The sequence below is a fragment of the Acanthisitta chloris genome, unplaced genomic scaffold, assembly GCF_000695815.1.
Source record: "Acanthisitta chloris isolate BGI_N310 unplaced genomic scaffold, ASM69581v1 scaffold1680, whole genome shotgun sequence".
NCBI lineage: Eukaryota > Metazoa > Chordata > Aves > Passeriformes > Acanthisittidae > Acanthisitta > Acanthisitta chloris.
The window spans coordinates 82,748-102,064 of record NW_008652008.1 but is presented as its reverse complement, the minus strand read 5'-3'; the positions used below and the strand labels follow the sequence as shown (position 1 = coordinate 102,064).

General features: G+C 40.6%; 1 protein-coding gene across 1 annotated transcript in view; it reads left to right on the top strand.

The window, feature by feature from the left end:
* The window catches only part of LOC103802787 (integrin alpha-9-like), a gene marked incomplete at its 5' end in the record, with an annotated part of 85,440 nt that overhangs the window by 17,014 nt on the left and 49,109 nt on the right, over positions 1 to 19,317 (top strand). Inside the window, one exon of the mRNA XM_009075312.1 lies at positions 18,081 to 18,167. Coding sequence (XP_009073560.1) covers positions 18,081 to 18,167 — 87 coding nt within the window. The remainder of the gene's footprint in view (positions 1 to 18,080; positions 18,168 to 19,317) is intronic.

Here is a 19,317-nt window from a genome sequence, read left to right as displayed (position 1 = left end):
CCTGCTGTTCCAATGTTCTTATGATTAATTTCATAGGGTTTGGTGGTTTTCTTGTGATAATTATTTCACTATTTCAGGGACAGTTTTTAAAAACCAAGTTACAGGATTATGTTGGGCTATTTGAATTCCTTTCAATCAGCTTTTGCTCTAGGTCAGACTAATATATCAGTGGCCTCCTCATTTGTACAGTTGAGAAACTGGATAATGACCTCATAGCCTTGATTACAGTGTTACATTTTCCCTAAGCTCTTTGACATAAATAAAAAATAAGTATGTTTTGGGGAGCTAAAATATCACAGCCTCCATGTCGCATAACCTACTCCCATCCCTTGACATCTATGCAATGTTCCTGGTTGAATATTGCACAGGCAAAAATCTAGAACATAAATACAGAATAAAAATTATGACTCCTAAGGTTTTTTTAAGCGGAGCAATGTTGGAATCAAAAGACCTTCTTGTTATGGGAAATGTTTTGGTATCTACTGCCTTTTAATGAATAGGACTGAAGTGGAAGAGAATGGTAACTTCCATGTGTTGGCTTGATTGTTTCTTTGGGAGGTGACTGAGAACGATGATCATGTGGTAAGCTTTTGTAACCTGACTCTGGAGTCCCTTCAGGATGCTGTGAATCCCCTCTGTGTTTTCCTTGTGACCCCACTGGGGAGATTTCTAGCAGATTCAGTAAAGTTTTGTTTCTTTCTATGGACTGGTTACAATGAGACCCAAAAGTTTAATGCTGATTTTTGTCAACAAAGTTACTAAGACAAAATGCCACATCTTGCCTGCTACAACTCCCTGACAGGAGGTTGTAGTCAGTTGGGGTTTGTTTCTTCTCCCAGGCAACCAGCAGGAGGACAAAAGGGCACAGACTCAAGCTCTGCCAGGGAAGGTTTAGGTTGGATATTAAGGAAGAGATTTTTTACAGAGAGAGTAATCAAACATTGGAATGGGCTGCCCAGGGAGGTGGTGGATCCGCCATCCCTGGAGGTTTTCAAGATGAGACTGGATGTGGCACTTAGTGCCATGATCTAGTAACCACGGTAGGGTTGGACTCGATGATCCTTGAGGTCTCTTCCAACCCAATTGATTCTATGACTCTATGATCTCATGTATGAAAAGAAATGGGGTGGCCTAGTTCAGTGATGATGACAATAGTGTGTCTTGAAGGATCTGAATGGAGCTAGGCCCTCTTTCTTTTCTGGAGACAGATTTCATTAGACTTGGTAGATAGAAACACTGCCTAGAGATCAATTGGCTATTGGAATCATTTTCCCAGGGAAGTGGTTCCCCAATGTTGAACACTTTTAAGATTCAGCTGGACAGGGTGCTGGGCCATCTTGTCTAGACTGCTTTTACCAAGAAAGATGGGATCAGATGATCCTTGAAGTCCCTTGCAACCTGATATTCTATATCTGCCAAGGCTTTGCCATGTCTCTGCAAGATGAAAAAGCGTTCATCAACTGATGTTTAGGAGACTCCACCTATTCCACTGTCTTATTTTCCTATTGTGCTGCAGCCAGTCCTCTCCATAACTAAAAAATCTATTCTATACAGAAGAGGGAACTAAGATTTTTTTGTCAACTTAGTAAAGAAAAAAATCTAAGCAGATAGGTGAGGTGTCTTTCTCCTTCTCTCTTATTTAAAAAGATGTATGTCAAAATTAATGCATTTCTCAGTGGACACATTTTGAAATTCACTGCAGTGCAGTACTTCCATGCACCTGTAAAACAACCCTCTCTCACAGAGTGAGATCCTGAAACTTTCTACAAGAGTTGTATCCATGGGACTGCAGGCAGGAATGAGAAGTCTGTCTATGCCACATACTGTACCTCTTCAGGCATATATATATATGTTATGAGCTGTGGAGAGAAAGGGCTGGGCTTCATCCATGGAAATGGACTTTTTATTTTTTTAAGTCTGAAAGCTTATTGCTCTATAATCTTAATTCAACTTCAGGAAAACATTCTGTTTCAGAGTCTGAAACATGCACTTAACAGAGGTGATAGCACTTTTCTATCAAAGAATGCAGAATGCTGCAGTCTGCTGAGTCTGGAAAAAGAATGAAAAGATATTGCTGCTAATTTCTACACCATTTTATATCTATTGGAATTGCCTCCTGGCTTGTAATATTTTGCTGAAGATGCTTGTCAGCAATAGGCACTTTGATAATTGTTGTTAGCTGCTCAGCACAGAGAGGTATTTTCAGTACAGTTGCAGAAATAGCACTGTAAACTTGCCTGCAGTGACAGTAAATGTGGTGTAGGTCAGAGCCATATCTTTACTAAATCAGCTCAGCTATGGCATGAGATTTTACAGCAATAGTATAAAACCAGCATATGTACCATAGTGATAGTAAAACCAAGAGAGATAATGTATAGCATTAATCTCTCACTGTTCTACAAGGGCTGAAAGGAATCTGTCAGCTAATCCCATTTCAGCGCTGGTTATGTAGAGAGTAGGTCAGGAAACCCCATTGCTGACCATCAATTCCAGCTGTGAATTGTTCCTAGATTTCAGACATTCTCCCAGTATCCAAAGCCAGCTGTGTGTAACATTCCTGTTGCTTCTCACAGCAGCTTTTGCAAGCAACAGCTGTGTGAAGTTAGCAGGGCTGGGCCAGGGCAGGGTGAACAGTGAGGTTATGGTTTCATTGGGCGCAGTAATTTGCCATGATTCTTCTGTCATCCTGTACCTGAAACACTGATGTGCAATATGAATATTGCTGATAACCGGAATTATGCTGCTTACAGGCTTTGGGGTTTTTCTTCTGATGAGTAATGCAGTACTCTCTGGGTTAGCAGGGAGGTCCTGCAATTTGAACTCTTACTTCCTCACTCCCAGAGCTTTTGGCAACCTCTTTTGACTAGGATTGCCCAGAAGAGCTGCAAGATGTAGGCAAAGTTTAACTTTTTCCAAACTGGAATTCTCTTACACCAGTTTCCCATACTCCTCCTATTTTCCCAGAGTCTTGAGGCTGGCAGGGACAGGATAGGACACAAAAGCCACATTCTGCCTTTTGGGCCATTGGAAGAAAATTTAGGTCCTGACTATTCTTTATGTCCAGCAGTTGCTGCCCCTTTGGATACGCTGGCAGACAAGTTAATGTGATCAGTCTCGATTCACATCCAGCTGGTTAGCAGAAACCTTTTAAATTAGTGCTTTGATTTAATCCAGCTGATTTTACATGGAGTGCGTTGGTCTTGCTCCTGTAAACCACACTGCCAGAGGGTCAGAGAGGAGTGATGCCAAGCAGTGTGGAAGCTGTGACCCCTTGCACTTAATACAAGTGCATCCAGAAGATTGCCCAAGCCATTTATCACTTACATGAGGGGATTTGAACCCTTTTGCCTAGAAAGCAAAAGCTTTTATAGACAGGACTTGGAAATATGTGTAGCGTGGCAGTAACCACATCATATGCTGCTGCTTCTTTTTTGCCTATCTAATGCTTAACTATTGTTCCAGAGTACACCAAAATGTTCTGCATCCCTGGGATTAAATTGTTCACTTTCCTAACTGGGAAGAAAAAAACCCCCATGCAACTCAAGCTATTAGACTTCATTGTTTATTTTAGTTTTCTTTTTCTGTAAATGCTCAATGAGAACCACAATTTTTCTGCTTCCCTAGGAATAAGAAAGGAGCAGCGCCTTATTCAGGTCAGGGACTATTAGAGCCATCTAATATCCCACTGCTCATAGCAGTTAGGAATTGAAGGCTAGACTGTTGATCCAAACTTTTCAGTTGGGATTCATGTGTTACTCCTATGACCAGGGAATGGGCATTATAGTCTGGGTTTATTCGTATAGTTAGTACTGATCATAGTCTTCCAAATTTTTTGCCTGTACTCTGGTTTATCATGTAGATCTGAAAGATATATTTTATTTTTTATATGGGGTATGTATATAAATTCTTTTTTATTATTCTTTTTAAAATTTTTTTCCCAACAAATTAACTGAATGACTAGAATGAAAAATCCTCAAGTCTTTTGGGAAAATCCTGATTGGAAGTGGTTTAGAAGCTGTAATTTTGCAAGAGTTTAGATGTTGCTCTGCTCAGTGTTGGAAGAAGAGTTTGATTGTTAAATCCCTTTTTCAGGAGCAGCTTAACACTTAGACATACCATTGAAGGTTGATAGTGTATAAGGTTGCAAAATTACTTTGACTTTGCAAAACTAAATGCAGCTAACTCCGACTAGCTTTAAAAAAATCTATTTTTTTTGCAATCTTAAACTGCTTGCAGTGAAACAATGAGTTGCATTAGGGGATGACTCTAAGGAATTCCACAGAAAGAGGCTGTGGATCCTTCAGACTCAATATGACAGGACTTCTGATGATATACCTGTCCCTTTTGGATGAGGTTGGCACAGTAAAAGTTTATTTTGCAGTACAAAAATGTGATATAAATTTGTGTGAGCATTTGGGAAGGTGGGTGGTTGTTTTTAAACAGCTTGCTATTAGTAAGCTGTTACCAAACATCTTGATTTTTAAGGACTTAGTGATTCACATATATTATTCCATATATGTGACTAGATACATTGAGAAGTTTTATGCTGATCAGGTGTGTCTGTGCTCTAGGTTACATGATGTGGAAGGTGTTTGTACTGGAAGAAGCTTGTCATGACTTTTAATTTGACTGTTTATCTTGGATTTCTTTTCCAAACTTGATGATTCTATGATACTACACATATATTGTGGTTTTGAGGAACATCCTGAGATGCTTTGTGTGGCTCGGATTATTAAGGGAGGTTTGATTTGACTGCCTAGTTCTGCTCTTCTCTTGGATCTGTGAGGGAAATGGTTTTCTCAGGGAAAAACAGTTGTGTGGATGAATAGTCATGTGACATGTACTTTTTATATAGGTTTTGAAGACAGTCTATGCTGTAGCAAAGTCTGTTTACAGTGAAACCTGACCTACCTGGTGGTGTACCACCCAAGGTGGTGTTTCACCATGGCTGGGCACCAGCAGAGGTCCTGATTTCCGTACAGATGAGGAAGGGAAAAGGAGATCCAAAGCACTGAACTTACGAGACTTCCTCAAGGGAGTGGAGAAGGGGTCTCTGAGACACAGGAGGTAGCTGTCCACCCCATTTCAGTCCCTGTGTGGCCCACAACTCACTGTCCAAACTGCTTCTTCCTGCACAATTTCAGGAGCTGCACCGAGCCAGAAGCCACTGCGACAGTGGCAGAAGTGCCAAGTCATGGGAGATGGCTTTAGAACAGGGGCTCAGCTGCCTCTGCTGCTGAGATCCAGCCACTCTATTGTAGACTGTTATCTTGATAAACTGCATGACTAGGAGAAAGGTGAAAATCCTTCACAGAAGGTAGAGCTCAGTATACAGTGAGCTCAATACACTTGATCTTAGATGTGCTTATTTAAAGGCTATGCTGTCCCTATGGAAAGATCACCAGTGACTTTCCTGTGTCCCAGTGTCTCATTATCATGTTTTGCTCTTAAACCCAGTGAACAGACACTTGCCAATGTTCGAGGTGAGAAGTCTGTGGGACAGGGTTTGTCCCCTGTGTTCTTAGGATGAGGCTTAAAATTGCCTGAACTTTAACATCCTCTGCAAAAGCCTCAAGTATGAATTGATTTGCACAGCTTTTGGTGGCATTACCGCAAGAAATGAGTTATGTTTTTGTTGTAACTTGAAGCTTAAAGTTTATTGAATTTCTGGTATGAAAGGTCAATTCTGTTTTTGCAGGAGTTTCTTTCGGTCGCATTTAAAACAGGCAGCTCAAGATGTTGTCAGAAGATAAATGACACCTTGACTGGAAAATCCAATAGAATTGTAAACAAATATATATAGCTTTACAGTATAAATAAACATGTATATTATATGTAAAATATGCAACTATAAACATATATATGTGTATGTATTTGGATTGCTTAGTCCTGTGGGATATTGTAGTCATGGTGCTCTGTGGCTGGAAGTAGTGCCAATTGCTCTTTTTCATCTAGTTCAGATTTCTCTTGTGAAGCTGATAGGATAAACACAACACCCTCTTTAATTAATCTTATTAAACACAAGGCATGATCCTTTGGCATACTTCAGGCATAGCTTCTCTGAAGTCAACAACAGTTTTGCTGTATAAAGACTTAAAAAAAGCCAGCTGCACAGTGAAAAAGGTGAGTAAGGGTATGAAGAGTTTTTAGCTGAAAATCCAAGGTGGGGCCAGTACTGCTTAAGAAATCACAGGCTTTCCTTTCCTTGGGTTTGACATCAGGACCTTTAGATTTTCTGAGTCCCTTGTGAACTCCCTGGTTTCTTCTGGTGTGAAAGCAAAGTCCTGGCTTTTTTCTTTCCTTTCTAGGGAACTAGTTGAGGAAGGATTCCTCTTCCCCGAGCAGCTCACAGTCAGCAGTGTAACCCTGGGTTCAGCTGGCATCACTCTGTGTTCCTGTTAGCAGAAGCAGGCACGTTAAACCTCCTCTGAAGGAGGCCCCAAGTCTGTTTTGGTTTTTTTTGAGAGGGAGCTTCCTGTGGTATTTCATCAAAACCAGAAGCGTTAAGTGCAGCAGGGAGGAAGAGCGAGAAGTGTTTCAGCTGGCTTGGTTGCAGGCTCTAGGGGTGAGCACAGGACTGCCTCCTCCCTGCAGACCCCCCGCCCAAGCAGGCTGGAGGGGATGCTGAGCCAGGAGCATTCCCAACCAGCAGTGCTTTCACAGCCTGCCTTTGGGAGGAGGCCAGAAAACCTGTGCTTGACTTTGGGCCATAACCATCTGCAGACGCTGTGATTTCCACTTAGCAATGGAAAAAGGAAAAGTGTACTAAAAAGCTGCTCTATAAAGTAGTGTGGCACCTCTTAAAGCCTTACAAGTGAACTGCTAAGTTTTCGTTTTTAAAAAAAGAAAATATGTATATTAAATAAGCCTGTTTCAATAGCCCAGTGCAGTAAGTAATGGATTATACTTTCGCATTTCATCATTGTCCCTAGGCTATGCAGAGTATTTATGATGTCATAAGGTTTTCCTGGGAAGATGTCCTAATGTGCTTTGTGTTTGGGTTTCTGAAAGAGAAAGACAAACCCCCCCCCCAAACTCATGTGTGTTTGCAAAAGGCATTTTCTGGGGTTTCAGATTTAGCTTTGGTTTTTTTTGGATTGCATGTTGAGATAAGGTTTGTTAATTCCAGGAAAATGCCCAGCTAAAAGCTCATTATTATTGTTATTGTCTTAATGTTATTTAACACTCAAAAATTACTGCCAGTGAAGGATGGGAAGGGCAGGAGGTCAGGGTAAGGCTTGATTTTATTGATTGTATTTCCTCATCCAGTTTGGTTTTAATTCTGGATTTGGGGGGTTTAAACATTATTTCTGAGGTTTTTTAGTTTGCGTTTGCATCAAAGTATGTGTAGTTGATGACACATTTATTTTCTGAACTTATAAATGTAAGCATTTCATTATAACAGTGAGAGTGAATAGCTGTGTTGCAGTTGAGTATATCAATATTCATTATAATTGAAGCCTTACACACAGAAGTTTGTCTTACAGTGTATGTGGGTGCATATATTAGAAATACTTTCAGAAGTGCCACTAGGAAATGAATGCTGGTTCATTTATTTGATTTCTGCCATTTTTTTCCTACCTTTAATTTTTCAAGAAGTATGTTTTGAAGATATGTTTTTGTTATAGAATAGTAATGTGCATAACTGTATTGGATTTGTGTGACAAGGTTCTGGTAGCAGGAGGACTATATGACTGGCTTGTCTGAAAAGCTACTGGAAGCTTCCTCAATGTCTGACAGAGCCAATGCTAGCCAGCTCCAAGACAGCTCCACTGCTGGCCAGGGCTGAGCCCATCAGAGATGGTATTAGTACCTCTGTGATCACATATTTGAGAAGAAAAAAAGTTATTGCACAGAAGTAATTGTGGGCAGAGAAGTGAGAACAATGGAGGGCAGTGAAGAAAGAGGGAGAAGAAGCATGCCAGATGCTGGAGCTGATATTCCTCTGCAACCTGTGGTGAAGACCTTGGTGAAGCAGCTGTCCCCCTGCAGTCCATGGAGGTTAATGGGGGTGCAGAGATCCACTTGCAGCCTGTAGAAGAGCTCCATGCCAGAGCAGGTGGATGCCCAAAGGAGTGCTTTGACCCCATGGGAAGCTCAGGTTGAAGCAGGCTGCTGGAAGGGACCTTCAGAACTGTGGAGAGAGAAGCCCATGCTAGAGCAGATTTCCTGGTAGGACTTGTGTATGGGGGACTGATGCTGGAGCAAGTGATTTCTGAGGGACTGCACCCCATGGAAGGGACCCACACTGGAGCAGTTTGTGAAGAACTGGAGCCCGTGGGAAGGACTCATGCTGGAAAAGTTCATGGGGGACTGTCTCCTGTGGGAGGGACCCCACACTGGAGCAGGGGAAGGAGTCCTCTACTTGAGAAAGACACAATAGCAGAAATAACATATGATGAACTGCTTGTAACCCCTATTTCTCATCTCACTGTGCTGCTTGGGGAAGAGTAGAAGAGCCTGGGAAGGATGGAGGAGTCAACACTGGAGCAGGGGAAGGAGTCCTCTACTTGAGAAAGACACAATAGCAGAAATAACATATGATGAACTGCTTGTAACCCCTATTTCTCATCTCACTGTGCTGCTTGGGGAAGAGTAGAAGAGCCTGGGAAGGATGGAGGAGTCAGGGGAAGATGTTTTTAAGATTTGTTTCTCATTATCATGGGAAGCTCAGGTTGAAGCAGGCTGCTGGAAGGGACCTTCAGAACTGTGGAGAGAGAAGCCCATGCTAGAGCAGATTTCCTGGTAGGACTTGTGTATGGGGGACTGATGCTGGAGCAAGTGATTTCTGAGGGACTGCACCCCATGGAAGGGACCCACACTGGAGCAGTTTGTGAAGAACTGGAGCCCGTGGGAAGGACTCATGCTGGAAAAGTTCATGGGGGACTGTCTCCTGTGGGAGGGACCCCACACTGGAGCAGGGGAAGGAGTCCTCTACTTGAGAAAGACACAATAGCAGAAATAACATATGATGAACTGCTTGTAACCCCTATTTCTCATCTCACTGTGCTGCTTGGGGAAGAGTAGAAGAGCCTGGGAAGGATGGAGGAGTCAGGGGAAGATGTTTTTAAGATTTGTTTTACTTCTCATTATCCTGCTCTGATTTTCATTGGTAATAAATTCAGTAAATTTTGCCAAGTCAAATATGTTTTACCTGTAATGGTAATTGGTTTGTGGTCTCTCCCTGTCCTTATTCAACTCATGAAGCTTTCATTATATTTTCTATCCCCTGTCTGATTGAGGAGGTGAGTGATAGAGTGGCTTTGGTGGACATCTGGCATCCAGGCAGGGTCAAACCACCACAGTAATTATCTGTATTTATTAAAAAGCAATCTTCCTGTTAATATTGCCATGCAGCAATTAGTAGTGTGAGATACATGTGTGTGTGAGCACATATATACATACATCTACATGTGGAGTGAGATGAAGGAAAGCTTACCCCAGAGCCCTTTCTCTTCCCTGTGGCTTCCCTGTCTCTGCTTTTTCTCTGGATTTTTGCAGAGCATGGACATACGCACAAGAATGCTCTGTTGTTATTAAGCTTATCATAATATTGCTATGCACATATAATGTGAGAATAATAAAGATGAAAATATATATATTCACCACATTTTTTTAAAAATAAAGGTGTAATCGAATGCAATGCACTGGCAGATAACAACAGCATATGTATTTTGGATATACATGTCATGGTATGAAGAATATAGAAACATGCCAGTATATAATTCTGGGCATGCTTTTGTTTGAGTCTCAAGACTGAATTTTCTTTTCTGGATAATTGCATCGTGTCTGCACAGGCATTTAATCCAATACAATTTCTGCAGTTTTATAGAGAAAGCTTTTTTTGTGGGAATAGCACAATCTAAATTACTGCTGAATTTAGCTGAATGTGTGCCAGAGATATTTTGTGTAATAGTTCTTATGATTACCATTTAAATATGTAACTGTGGAGTCAGAAAACTGATTTTTCCCTTAGTCTTTTATTTTCCTCATGATTTTACTATGTTTTTGTATGTGGAACTTGAAGGACATGCTGAGTACATAGAAGTTGCCTTAGGCTTGGTAGTGTATTGGTGTATGTGCTAGCCAGTGCAGTGTTTTGAAAAGGAACATCTTCACATTTTTATGAACAAAGGTTTTATCTTGATTGGCAAACCTATCGTGCATGACTAAGGAGGCACCATTTTGTAATGTCTTGGCACATGTGTATCATGGATTTTTCCCATTCTGCACCTAAGTCTCTATTTTTTTTGCTGGTGAGTCTCAGTATTGGGACCAGTCCTATTTAATATAGTTAATGAAGATCTGGATGAGGAAAGATGAAAGAGAAGGTCAATTTGCAAGAGAGAGAAACCAGAAGGATCCAAGTGCAAGAGATCATAACCTCCTTAAGGTGGATTTTACTTAAATAATGCACAGGACAGAGGATTTCATCTGAGTCCTTCCCATGAAAGGAATGCTCTTCCTTTTTTGGTAGAAAATGAATTGACTGACTTTGGAGCTAGTATTGACCTTTCTCCAACATTTCCTGTATTGTTCTTCCATGGAAGCAGACAATTCCCATCCCAAAGCCACTCCCAGCGCAAGACAAGTGTTAAAAGCAAGGAGGAGTATTGGCAGAAAGTGATTTGAGGGAAATGCTCAAAGCCCCTGTGTGCTCCTCCAAAGCCTCAGACAGCAAAACGCCCAGAAAATGGCATGACAAGTGACTTCCTTGGGAAGTTTCCAGTGCCTACAGTCAAGGCAGCTGTTGGCCACCTCCTTGCAGCCTTTTGGCTCAGGTGATTCCTCCTCTGTGGGATCTAGGAAGTATTAGAGCCTCATAGGGATGAGAGGGAAAAGGCAGATTGAGATTTCTGACCCTGGGGAAACATTGGTTTTGGGTTGTGATCAGAGGCTAGAGAGGCTTCCAGGAGCCTGAGTTTATCTTGTCAGGACCAGCAGACCCCTGCACTCAGAAAAGAGGCATGAGTGTCAAGCCTGAGCTAGTGTGTGTTCCCTGGGACAGGGAGGTAGCTGTAGAGACCCAGCATGAGTACCCAGACTGATAGTGTCAGCAATGTCACTTCTCATATGCTAATTGCTGCTGTGGGGGTGGGCTGGCCTCAGAAATTCAAACTTGTCATTAAGAGCCAAGTTCAAAAAAATACAGATTTACTCTGCTGAGAATTATTTTCCTCTAAGACTGCTTTTATACCACTGTCTGTGGAAAGGATCTAAAAGGAAGAATAAGGCTCTCATCTCTATTCCAAATTTTTATAAGACATACTAAAGACATCATAGGGAAAGTGTGGTCCAGCCATTTCTGATCTGGACTACTGCATGGGAGACACTGGTAATCCACAACTGCAAAATAGGCAACCATTCTGTACTTGGGGGACACTATCAGTTTATCCTGAGTCAAAAGCTCTATGCGACTTAGTCATATGGATCACTGTGTCCAAATTTAAATGGTCTTCCTTTATGTTATTAATAACACTCAGGTTGTGAACCAGTGGCTGAGTGTTATTCTGTGGGTAGGTGGAATTCTGGCCTTTAAGCTGCTTTTGCTCTACTGGCAGAGTATGTGGAGCTGTACATTAACACATATTGAAAAGGGTCATAGAGTCAGGCTTGGCCAAACAGCATAGTTGAAATGTGAACAACCTCACAAGGAACGAAGGACAGCTGACCTAACAGCTCTATGGGGATGGTGTATCTTGATGATGTTCCCTGGATTATTTCCTACATCTTGAAAAAATTAAGTTCAGTAGTTTTCAGCAAGAAGGGAAAAGAAATGTTTAGCTGGTGTAGTACAATGAAAGTCGATATAAGCCTAATTGGTCTCTTAAAAAGGATGTGGAACTTCTCAGGGTGGCACTAGATCCCCCTTTGTCCTTATAGTTTCACCACCAGCCCTGCAGGTCCCTTAAAAGATGAGAGAAGCAAAAACATGATCAGTTTTGTGAACTTGGTCTAAAACTTGTTTTAGAGGTTAATCACTTACTCAAGCAGAGTGAACAATTGCTGCTGCCTGTTCAGCTTCTGAGATGCTGTGCTTTAAAAATCTGCTGCACTAGCTTTTCACCAGTTAAAATAAATGTTTTAGAGAGAGAGAGAGAGAGAGAGAGAGAGTGAGAGAAAGAATGTTGGAAATATCCAGTAAAGTTTTTTTCTTTCCCTTTTTGCTCAAACATTTATTGTGTCTCCTGGGATCAATGAGGTCATGATCTATAAACAGATTCCATCCAGGGGGGAGAGAGAAGAGACAAGAGGCTCTAATTAATTATACAGAAATAGTTGTTTTCACAAAATAAGGCGCAAATACAAGTTGTTTGAAGCCAGGCTTGCTGTGTTTGGGGGTGGAGTGTGCCTACAGCATTTACTAGTGAGATCATGGAATAGGACAGGAAATCTCTCCCTAATGCCAAAGAAAACTTTTTTGTCCCCCGCTAGTTCCTTTAATGAAACAACTGCTGAAATTCCCCAATGCCCTATCAAGCTTCTTTCTGATAATGAATCAAAGGATCAATTCATTATCAGAATACAGGTCCTGATGCCCCACTGCCCCACATCTTCATATGGACATTTGGCAGCATGCATGTCAGTGTAGTCACGTACGTGGTTTTGGTTGCTCATTAAGCACTGGAATGGTGAGGGTCTTCGCAAGTGAAACAGCAGTTTACAGTATTTGTAATATGTGACATTCTTATTTGCTGATTTGGTTTGTTAGGGAAATATGTATGTGTTGAAAACTAAAGGAAAACTTTCAGTCCCTGTGGCACCTTTAAAACAGACCTTTGCAATGCACACAAAATCTTTTTATCCCATTGTATAATTTGATTGGCTATCCAATATTCTTCAGTCATTGCATTCAAAAGGTTAGATAGATGCTAGTCTCATGACAATGTCTAGCTGAGCAAGTCTGTATTGAGTCTATAACTACTTCTCTATAATATTTTTCCTAGTGGGTAATGATTGACAATAATTTTCACATTATAGTTGCTATTGATGCTGATTCAGTATTGACTTGGCTTTCATGTTATTCACATTGTTACTTTCATTCTACCTGTGTTTGGAAATTACTAACAACAGAAGAAATGTGTGAAGCTTGAGCTCCAGAGCTGTTCTGTTAAAAGAGTAAAGCCATCTTAATTTATTTCCATCACAAACATCTTTTTCCTCCTTATGAGTGATTCTGTCATACACTTTGCTTTGGCACATGGGGAGCTGTACATAGAAGAGTTTCTGAACACAAAGTATTTGCTTAAAGTTGCCAAGTAAACTATATATCATAAAATGGAATAATCTCATGAGATTTTTCACTCTGAGAGCAGAAATTCCCTGAAATGCAGATGAGAATTTTTCCTAGACACATGATTGCTTTTAAAGCCATGGCCACATGTGCCGACCACTGCAGTCCATCTTCAAAGCCACTATCCAGTAACAGGATTGCTTCTTCCCCAGCTTGCAGTGTACACTTGCAACTCATGAGAGCCCATGTGGCCTTCCCAGGTGGCCCAGTGCCACCACCATGTGCCAGCACTGCTGCCTGTGAGGCTGGCCTCGAAGAAGCAGTGCATCCTGACACCATGCACAGCTCTCCTTATGCTTCCCCCTGCGCAATCCCCAGGTTGTGCAGTGTTGAGAGAGCTGCTCATTGATGGCAGTGAGTGCTTGGATTCTTTGTGCATTTAGAACTCCTGAAACAATTGAGCAAAAAAAGGAAAACCAAACCCCAAAACTGTGGGCTCAGTTTGTGAGATGCTGAGGTTTCCAAATGTAAGCAAGTTGCTGATGCCTTTGGCATTTGCTGTGGGCTGATGGGGTTGGGAAAGGTCTGTGCCTGGCAGAGTTCAGCCCAGAAATACAGAGGAAATACTAACTGCTCGGCTAACAGGGAGTACTGCTGACAAAGAGACAAAGCAGACATCAGACTGCTAGTTACCAGAGACCCAAAGGGCTTTTAATATGATGATATCAAGATGATAATCAGAGCAACTTTTAAGAGGTATGTAAGGTAGATCAGACCCACCATTTCAGTCATTTCAGATGATTTTTACTTGAATTATTGTACGACACCAGGAAAAGTTCCCAGTCAGTAACACAACGAATCCTCTTTGTGTTGTTGCAGTTTTAAAATATCCAGCAAAGCTCTATTTTGGAGGAAAGTGTGGTATGTGAGGAATTTTGTATTGAATCTATGCACAAGAGGGGGCCTCCAAGATTAAATTACTCTGAGCTGTACTTGTTCTCATCTGAGCCAGACTTTTTACTTGAAAAAAATTCCTAAGCTTTCGTGAGCTCGGGCATCCCTAATTGTACTGCACATGTAGGTAACTGTGACCTGCACTCAGTTGCTGTGGAAAGAAAGTACATTAGTTAACTCAGGAGGTGGCTGTTAAATTAATTGGCACATCTTCATATCCTCTTAGCCTCAGTTAAGGCACTAAGAGAATTGTGAGGCAGGGAAAGATAAGGGTAGGAGCAAAATGAAAATTCTGCTCTCCAAAGCCTAGGGAAACCCACAAGTTGTTGATAGCACTACTGAAGGGCTTAGGTCATGATTAGGAAGAGTGATTTGGAGAAGCCACCTCAAACATCATCAAAGAGGTGAGCCTTTATGTCAGGCTCCTGACATGAGAGGTGTTTGTCCTACCAGGCTTTGCTAGCTAAGTGTGTAGGAAGCAGATTACCAGCTGTGAACAGACATATGTTCAGTGATACCTCCCAAAAGTAAGAAGCTTTTAAAATGCAGGTCAGGGCTATATAATTGTCCTGTTGGGTAGAACAAAACATCCAGATGTTCATCTAAACTCTCATTTGGGAAAATGACCCTCCTCATGAAAAGTTCAAGTTGGAATTATTGAGGTATAAGTATGTGCTTTAAGTCAGGGTCCATTATGAGAATAAAACCCCAACACATTTAGCAAATTTTCCCAGTGTTCATTGTAAGCTTTGGTGCAGGTCAGAGAATTTCCAAATAACTACTGGGGAGAGTTAGTTATAGTCTCTATCCAGGAGAGCATATAGGAGGTAGATACATAGTACCTACTTTTGAGACCTAGCATAGCATGAAGTGGACAGTGCAAGTACCCCTCCTTTGTGGTATTTTCTTAACATACTTGTTTTAGGACTTCTTGAATGAGGATACTGTTCATGATCCCCTGTAGTGTCAAGTGCAATGTTTCACAGACAGGCATCATAGAACAAAAGAACTAATAACAGCAAGGAAAGCACTAAGAAGACTGTGTGCTCTGACAACAAATGCAGGGTTCCTCAGTTATTCACTCTAGTCATTCTGCTTTTGTATCCTTTGGAAAACATGCAGCATGACAAAAAAAATCCTAACAAGTTAAGTAAAATCTCAACATCTTCAAAACAGGAGTGTTCTGCCAGCATGTTATCAAGGCTTCCAGGACATTTTCTTGTCTGTTGCAGAGTATATGTGCTAATAGCCAAGATCTGCAAGGGAATTTTTTTTTCAATCTAAACAACAATAAAAAACTTTAATTTGAATAGCTAAGGAAAGAGGAATATAAACTGCTGGTAAATGCATTTTCCAACGAGTTGGTTTTTGTTTTCCTTCTAAAAAAATATACTAATTATATTTACAATTCCACAATTAAGATATTTCCAGTGCCTTTAATTGGTGGTTCTGATCAAAAAATTAAAAAATAATGGAAAATCAGAAGAATATTTAAAAGTATGAAGTGAACTCTGTCACAGATAATCAACAGTATTTGGAGCAGTACAGAAGTTATCCTAAGTTCAGAAAGTAATATAACTTTCTGTTTTGGCATGATTTTATTTAAAAAATCAGTTAGAGCTGTAGCCAGCACATCCTTTTGAAACTTTACCTGACCAGTTTCCTGGAGAGCCTGCTTCAGTGACTGACCACCCTCTGAGGGAAGAAGCTTTTCCTACTGTCCACTCTGAACTTCAATAATGTTGTATTAATATAAATCATTAAACTGAATGATATGCTAATGAAGCCAGATAGTGGTTCAAGTTGATCTTACTGTATCCGTTACACTGTTCCAGGCAACAACAGCAAAACCAGTCAATGCAATGTTTTCTGTCATTTCCTTACAGGCAAGTATAAAACCACTGGCATCTGCCTGCCAGTTGTCAGGGCTACAAAGGCACCAATGTGCAAATTAAGAAGGAGTGCACTTCTTCCATTATCAAAATCAGAGTTCTTTCTGTTATCTTGTTCTTTGACATCTGTGCAGGGATATGGCCTTGAGGAGAGGAGGAAGCCTCTTGGGTCTGTCTGGTCACTGTCACCACCAGACAGCTATGTAATTAGAAACCCATCTTGAATGAACAGTGGCTGGGAGTTGATGAGGGTTCATAGGTTGCCCCCGTTAGCAAGGGACATTTGAACAACCCAGAACCAAGAATGTTCCCAGAGGAAGCAGCTGTGAAATTTTTCATTTGGATATGCAGATGCTCAGAGTTTGTGTTCACTTGGTCACTCACATAAAACTGGAGAGCCTCCCAGATTGCTGAGAGGAAAAGGCAAGTGAAGGGGATGCTTCAACCATGGAGCACTTGCTTGTCTGTTTTGTGTTAAATGGAGGAGAAAGTATAACACATCAAATAAGGATGGCATCTCTGTACTACTGGAGATAGATATTTGATTTGCTAGGCAGTGCCATCTTTTCTATTTCTGGAAATAGAAGCAGAAGCAACAAATGCATAGAGAAACTGTAGGAGGAGTCCACTACTCTGGCACTTTAGTAGGACTGCAGTAATATCACTCCATTGGGCATCTCCAGGTGTGCATTGATTTTCTTCCTACATTACTTTTGCTTTTCATGAAACCAGTGAAATATTGTCTGAGTCAGGTAAGAAAGGTAGCATTTAGTCTACCATTTTATGGACATATGTGTCCTGATTTGAACCATGATTTTGAAGGCGAAGGAGATCTTATCTTTCAGATATCACAGGAAACAATTCAAAGGTCCTGAATCTGAATGCAGTTAGACTCATAATTATAATAGTAATAATGTCTGTAGAGCACTAATGTGCATAGGGCAGAGAGGCATTTCCTGGCGATGCTTATAACCTGAGTCCATGGTTCAGGAAGCTAATTCCACATGTGCTTGTTCCAGCTGTGCATGCCACTCCTGTAACTTTTAAGTGCAGGTACTCCTGTAACTTTGAAAGCAGAACTCATATTTGAAGTAATTTGGGAAATGTACATAAGGAGACAGTCTGGTCTTTGCAAACTGCTGTAAGTAATGAAAATAGATCATATAAATCATATGTCCTGTAGCTAAGAGTTTCTCAGCTATATGTCTAGAATGAAGTTGATTTATTGATTCAGATGTCTAAATTTTAGGTGTTTGTACTGTAGCTGCATACCATCAATACTATAGTTCCAGTGATAATCTAGTCAACAGTAGGGCTTAGAGTGCTTATCCAACCTTACACACCTGCATTTGGTCTGCTACACTGTTTTCTACATCCTTTGAATACAATGGGAGCTGTGACATCTATATCACATAGCAATCACTTGCTGTGTAGGCACTTATAAGTGTATATCAGATTCCAGAGCTGAATCCCACTCCTAAACTTTAGTGAGATGAACTTGCCCACAGTGGCAAAGTATTAAACTATTCCATGGCAATTTAGAAATGTGAATGTGCTGACCTGGAGCCCGATAGTTATTTTATGGAGCAATGAACCACTCTTCATTCAACAGAAGTATTTCTGTTGTAGTGGAGTCACCAGTGAAGCAGGATAGGGATGCTCTAACCTTTTGCATTTGAATTATTGACAGTGTCCCTCTACTTTATCTATGCCACCACTGTCTTACTAAAGATGGTCTGAGTTATCCAAGAATTTGAGCTGATCCCCTGGCTCTACTGTGTTTAGTCACGCAGTATTTCCTTGTGATCTATCTCTCAGAGCAAAGTTCTGATGGTTGTAATCTTCCCAGTGCTGGTCCAACTGAGGTGAAGTAAGGAAGTGCAACAGTGCTATGGTGGGAAATGTTTAGTTTTCTACAATACTTCATCACAATGGTATTTCTCAGTAATCCTCTTTTTATCTGCAAATCTATCATCTCATGGTCTTGTATTTTCTTACAGGAGGAACTGGGCATTGCCTGTGAGTTGCTGGAGTCAGATTTCCTCAAGTGCAGTGTGGGATTTCCTTTCATGAGATCAAAATCTAGGGTAATGTTGTGATATTTGTATTTCCAGAGTAATGGTTCTTGTCTCCAAGGAGTGGCTAGAAAGTCAACTGCTCTGTTGAATGTCTGTGACTGATACTTTCTCTAGTGTTCTAACCCAGATATCCAAGCCTTTCACAGTTACAGAGGGTGGCTGTCCTCTTTCACACCAGACACAGCCAGTGACAGTGCCCTGTGCACTGCAATACAATGCCTTTGAAAAACGATACAAGAATCGCAGCTGAGAAAAACTTAGTATTTCCTCTGCAGAAAATTAGAAAATGACTGTCTTATTTAGGTTGGCCTTATTCTGTTTTTATTGTTGTCTTCTTTCACACTAAAGTGCAACTGCATTTGTACAAATTACAATGAAAATGTACTAATGGCTTTTTCATATTATGGTAGATTTTTTTAAGTGGATTTTGTTTGGTAATAGAAGGTGCACTCTCTCATAATGTTTAGAAATGCATCTGGGTTCTTTCTGTCACTAAGCTGAGCTGTATAAATGACCAACACAGAAAGGTGAGAAAATGAAGAGTAACTTGCGGATAAACTGAACAAAATGAGATTGAAAATTTTCAGAAAGCTTTAATTTCAAACCCAGATCTTTTCCATTTGAATTGATGTATCCTGTGACCCAACATGAAAGTTTGATTCATGTATTTTATTGACTGTATCATGCCTTTTAGAACATTGAAAAATATTTTAATTGTAATGGGAAAAAATACAGTAGCAAAATATTATCTAGAATGTAAGAACATAAGCCACTGAATTTAGCATGAATTTGGATACTGTTTCATGTGGCCAAAACCTGTTTGGGAGTTAGGCAGAAAAGTTGTTGCATGGAGAATTTATTCATCCAAATAAATTTGTACAAATTACAAGGAAAATGTACTAATGGCTTTTTCATATTATGGTAGATTTTTTAAGTGGATTTTGTTTGGTAATAGAAGGTGCACTCTCTCATAGTGTTTAGAAATGCATTTATTCATCCAAATAAATTCTCATTTCAAAATTAGCTCCTGATTTTATCCATTGTGATGGGTGACCTGAATGGTGCTTTAGCTTGTGCACTTGCTCCAACTCTGTGCAGGCCTGTGGCACGATTTTTATTCCCCCTAAAGATCTCTTCCCCAGCAAGTAACATATAGATT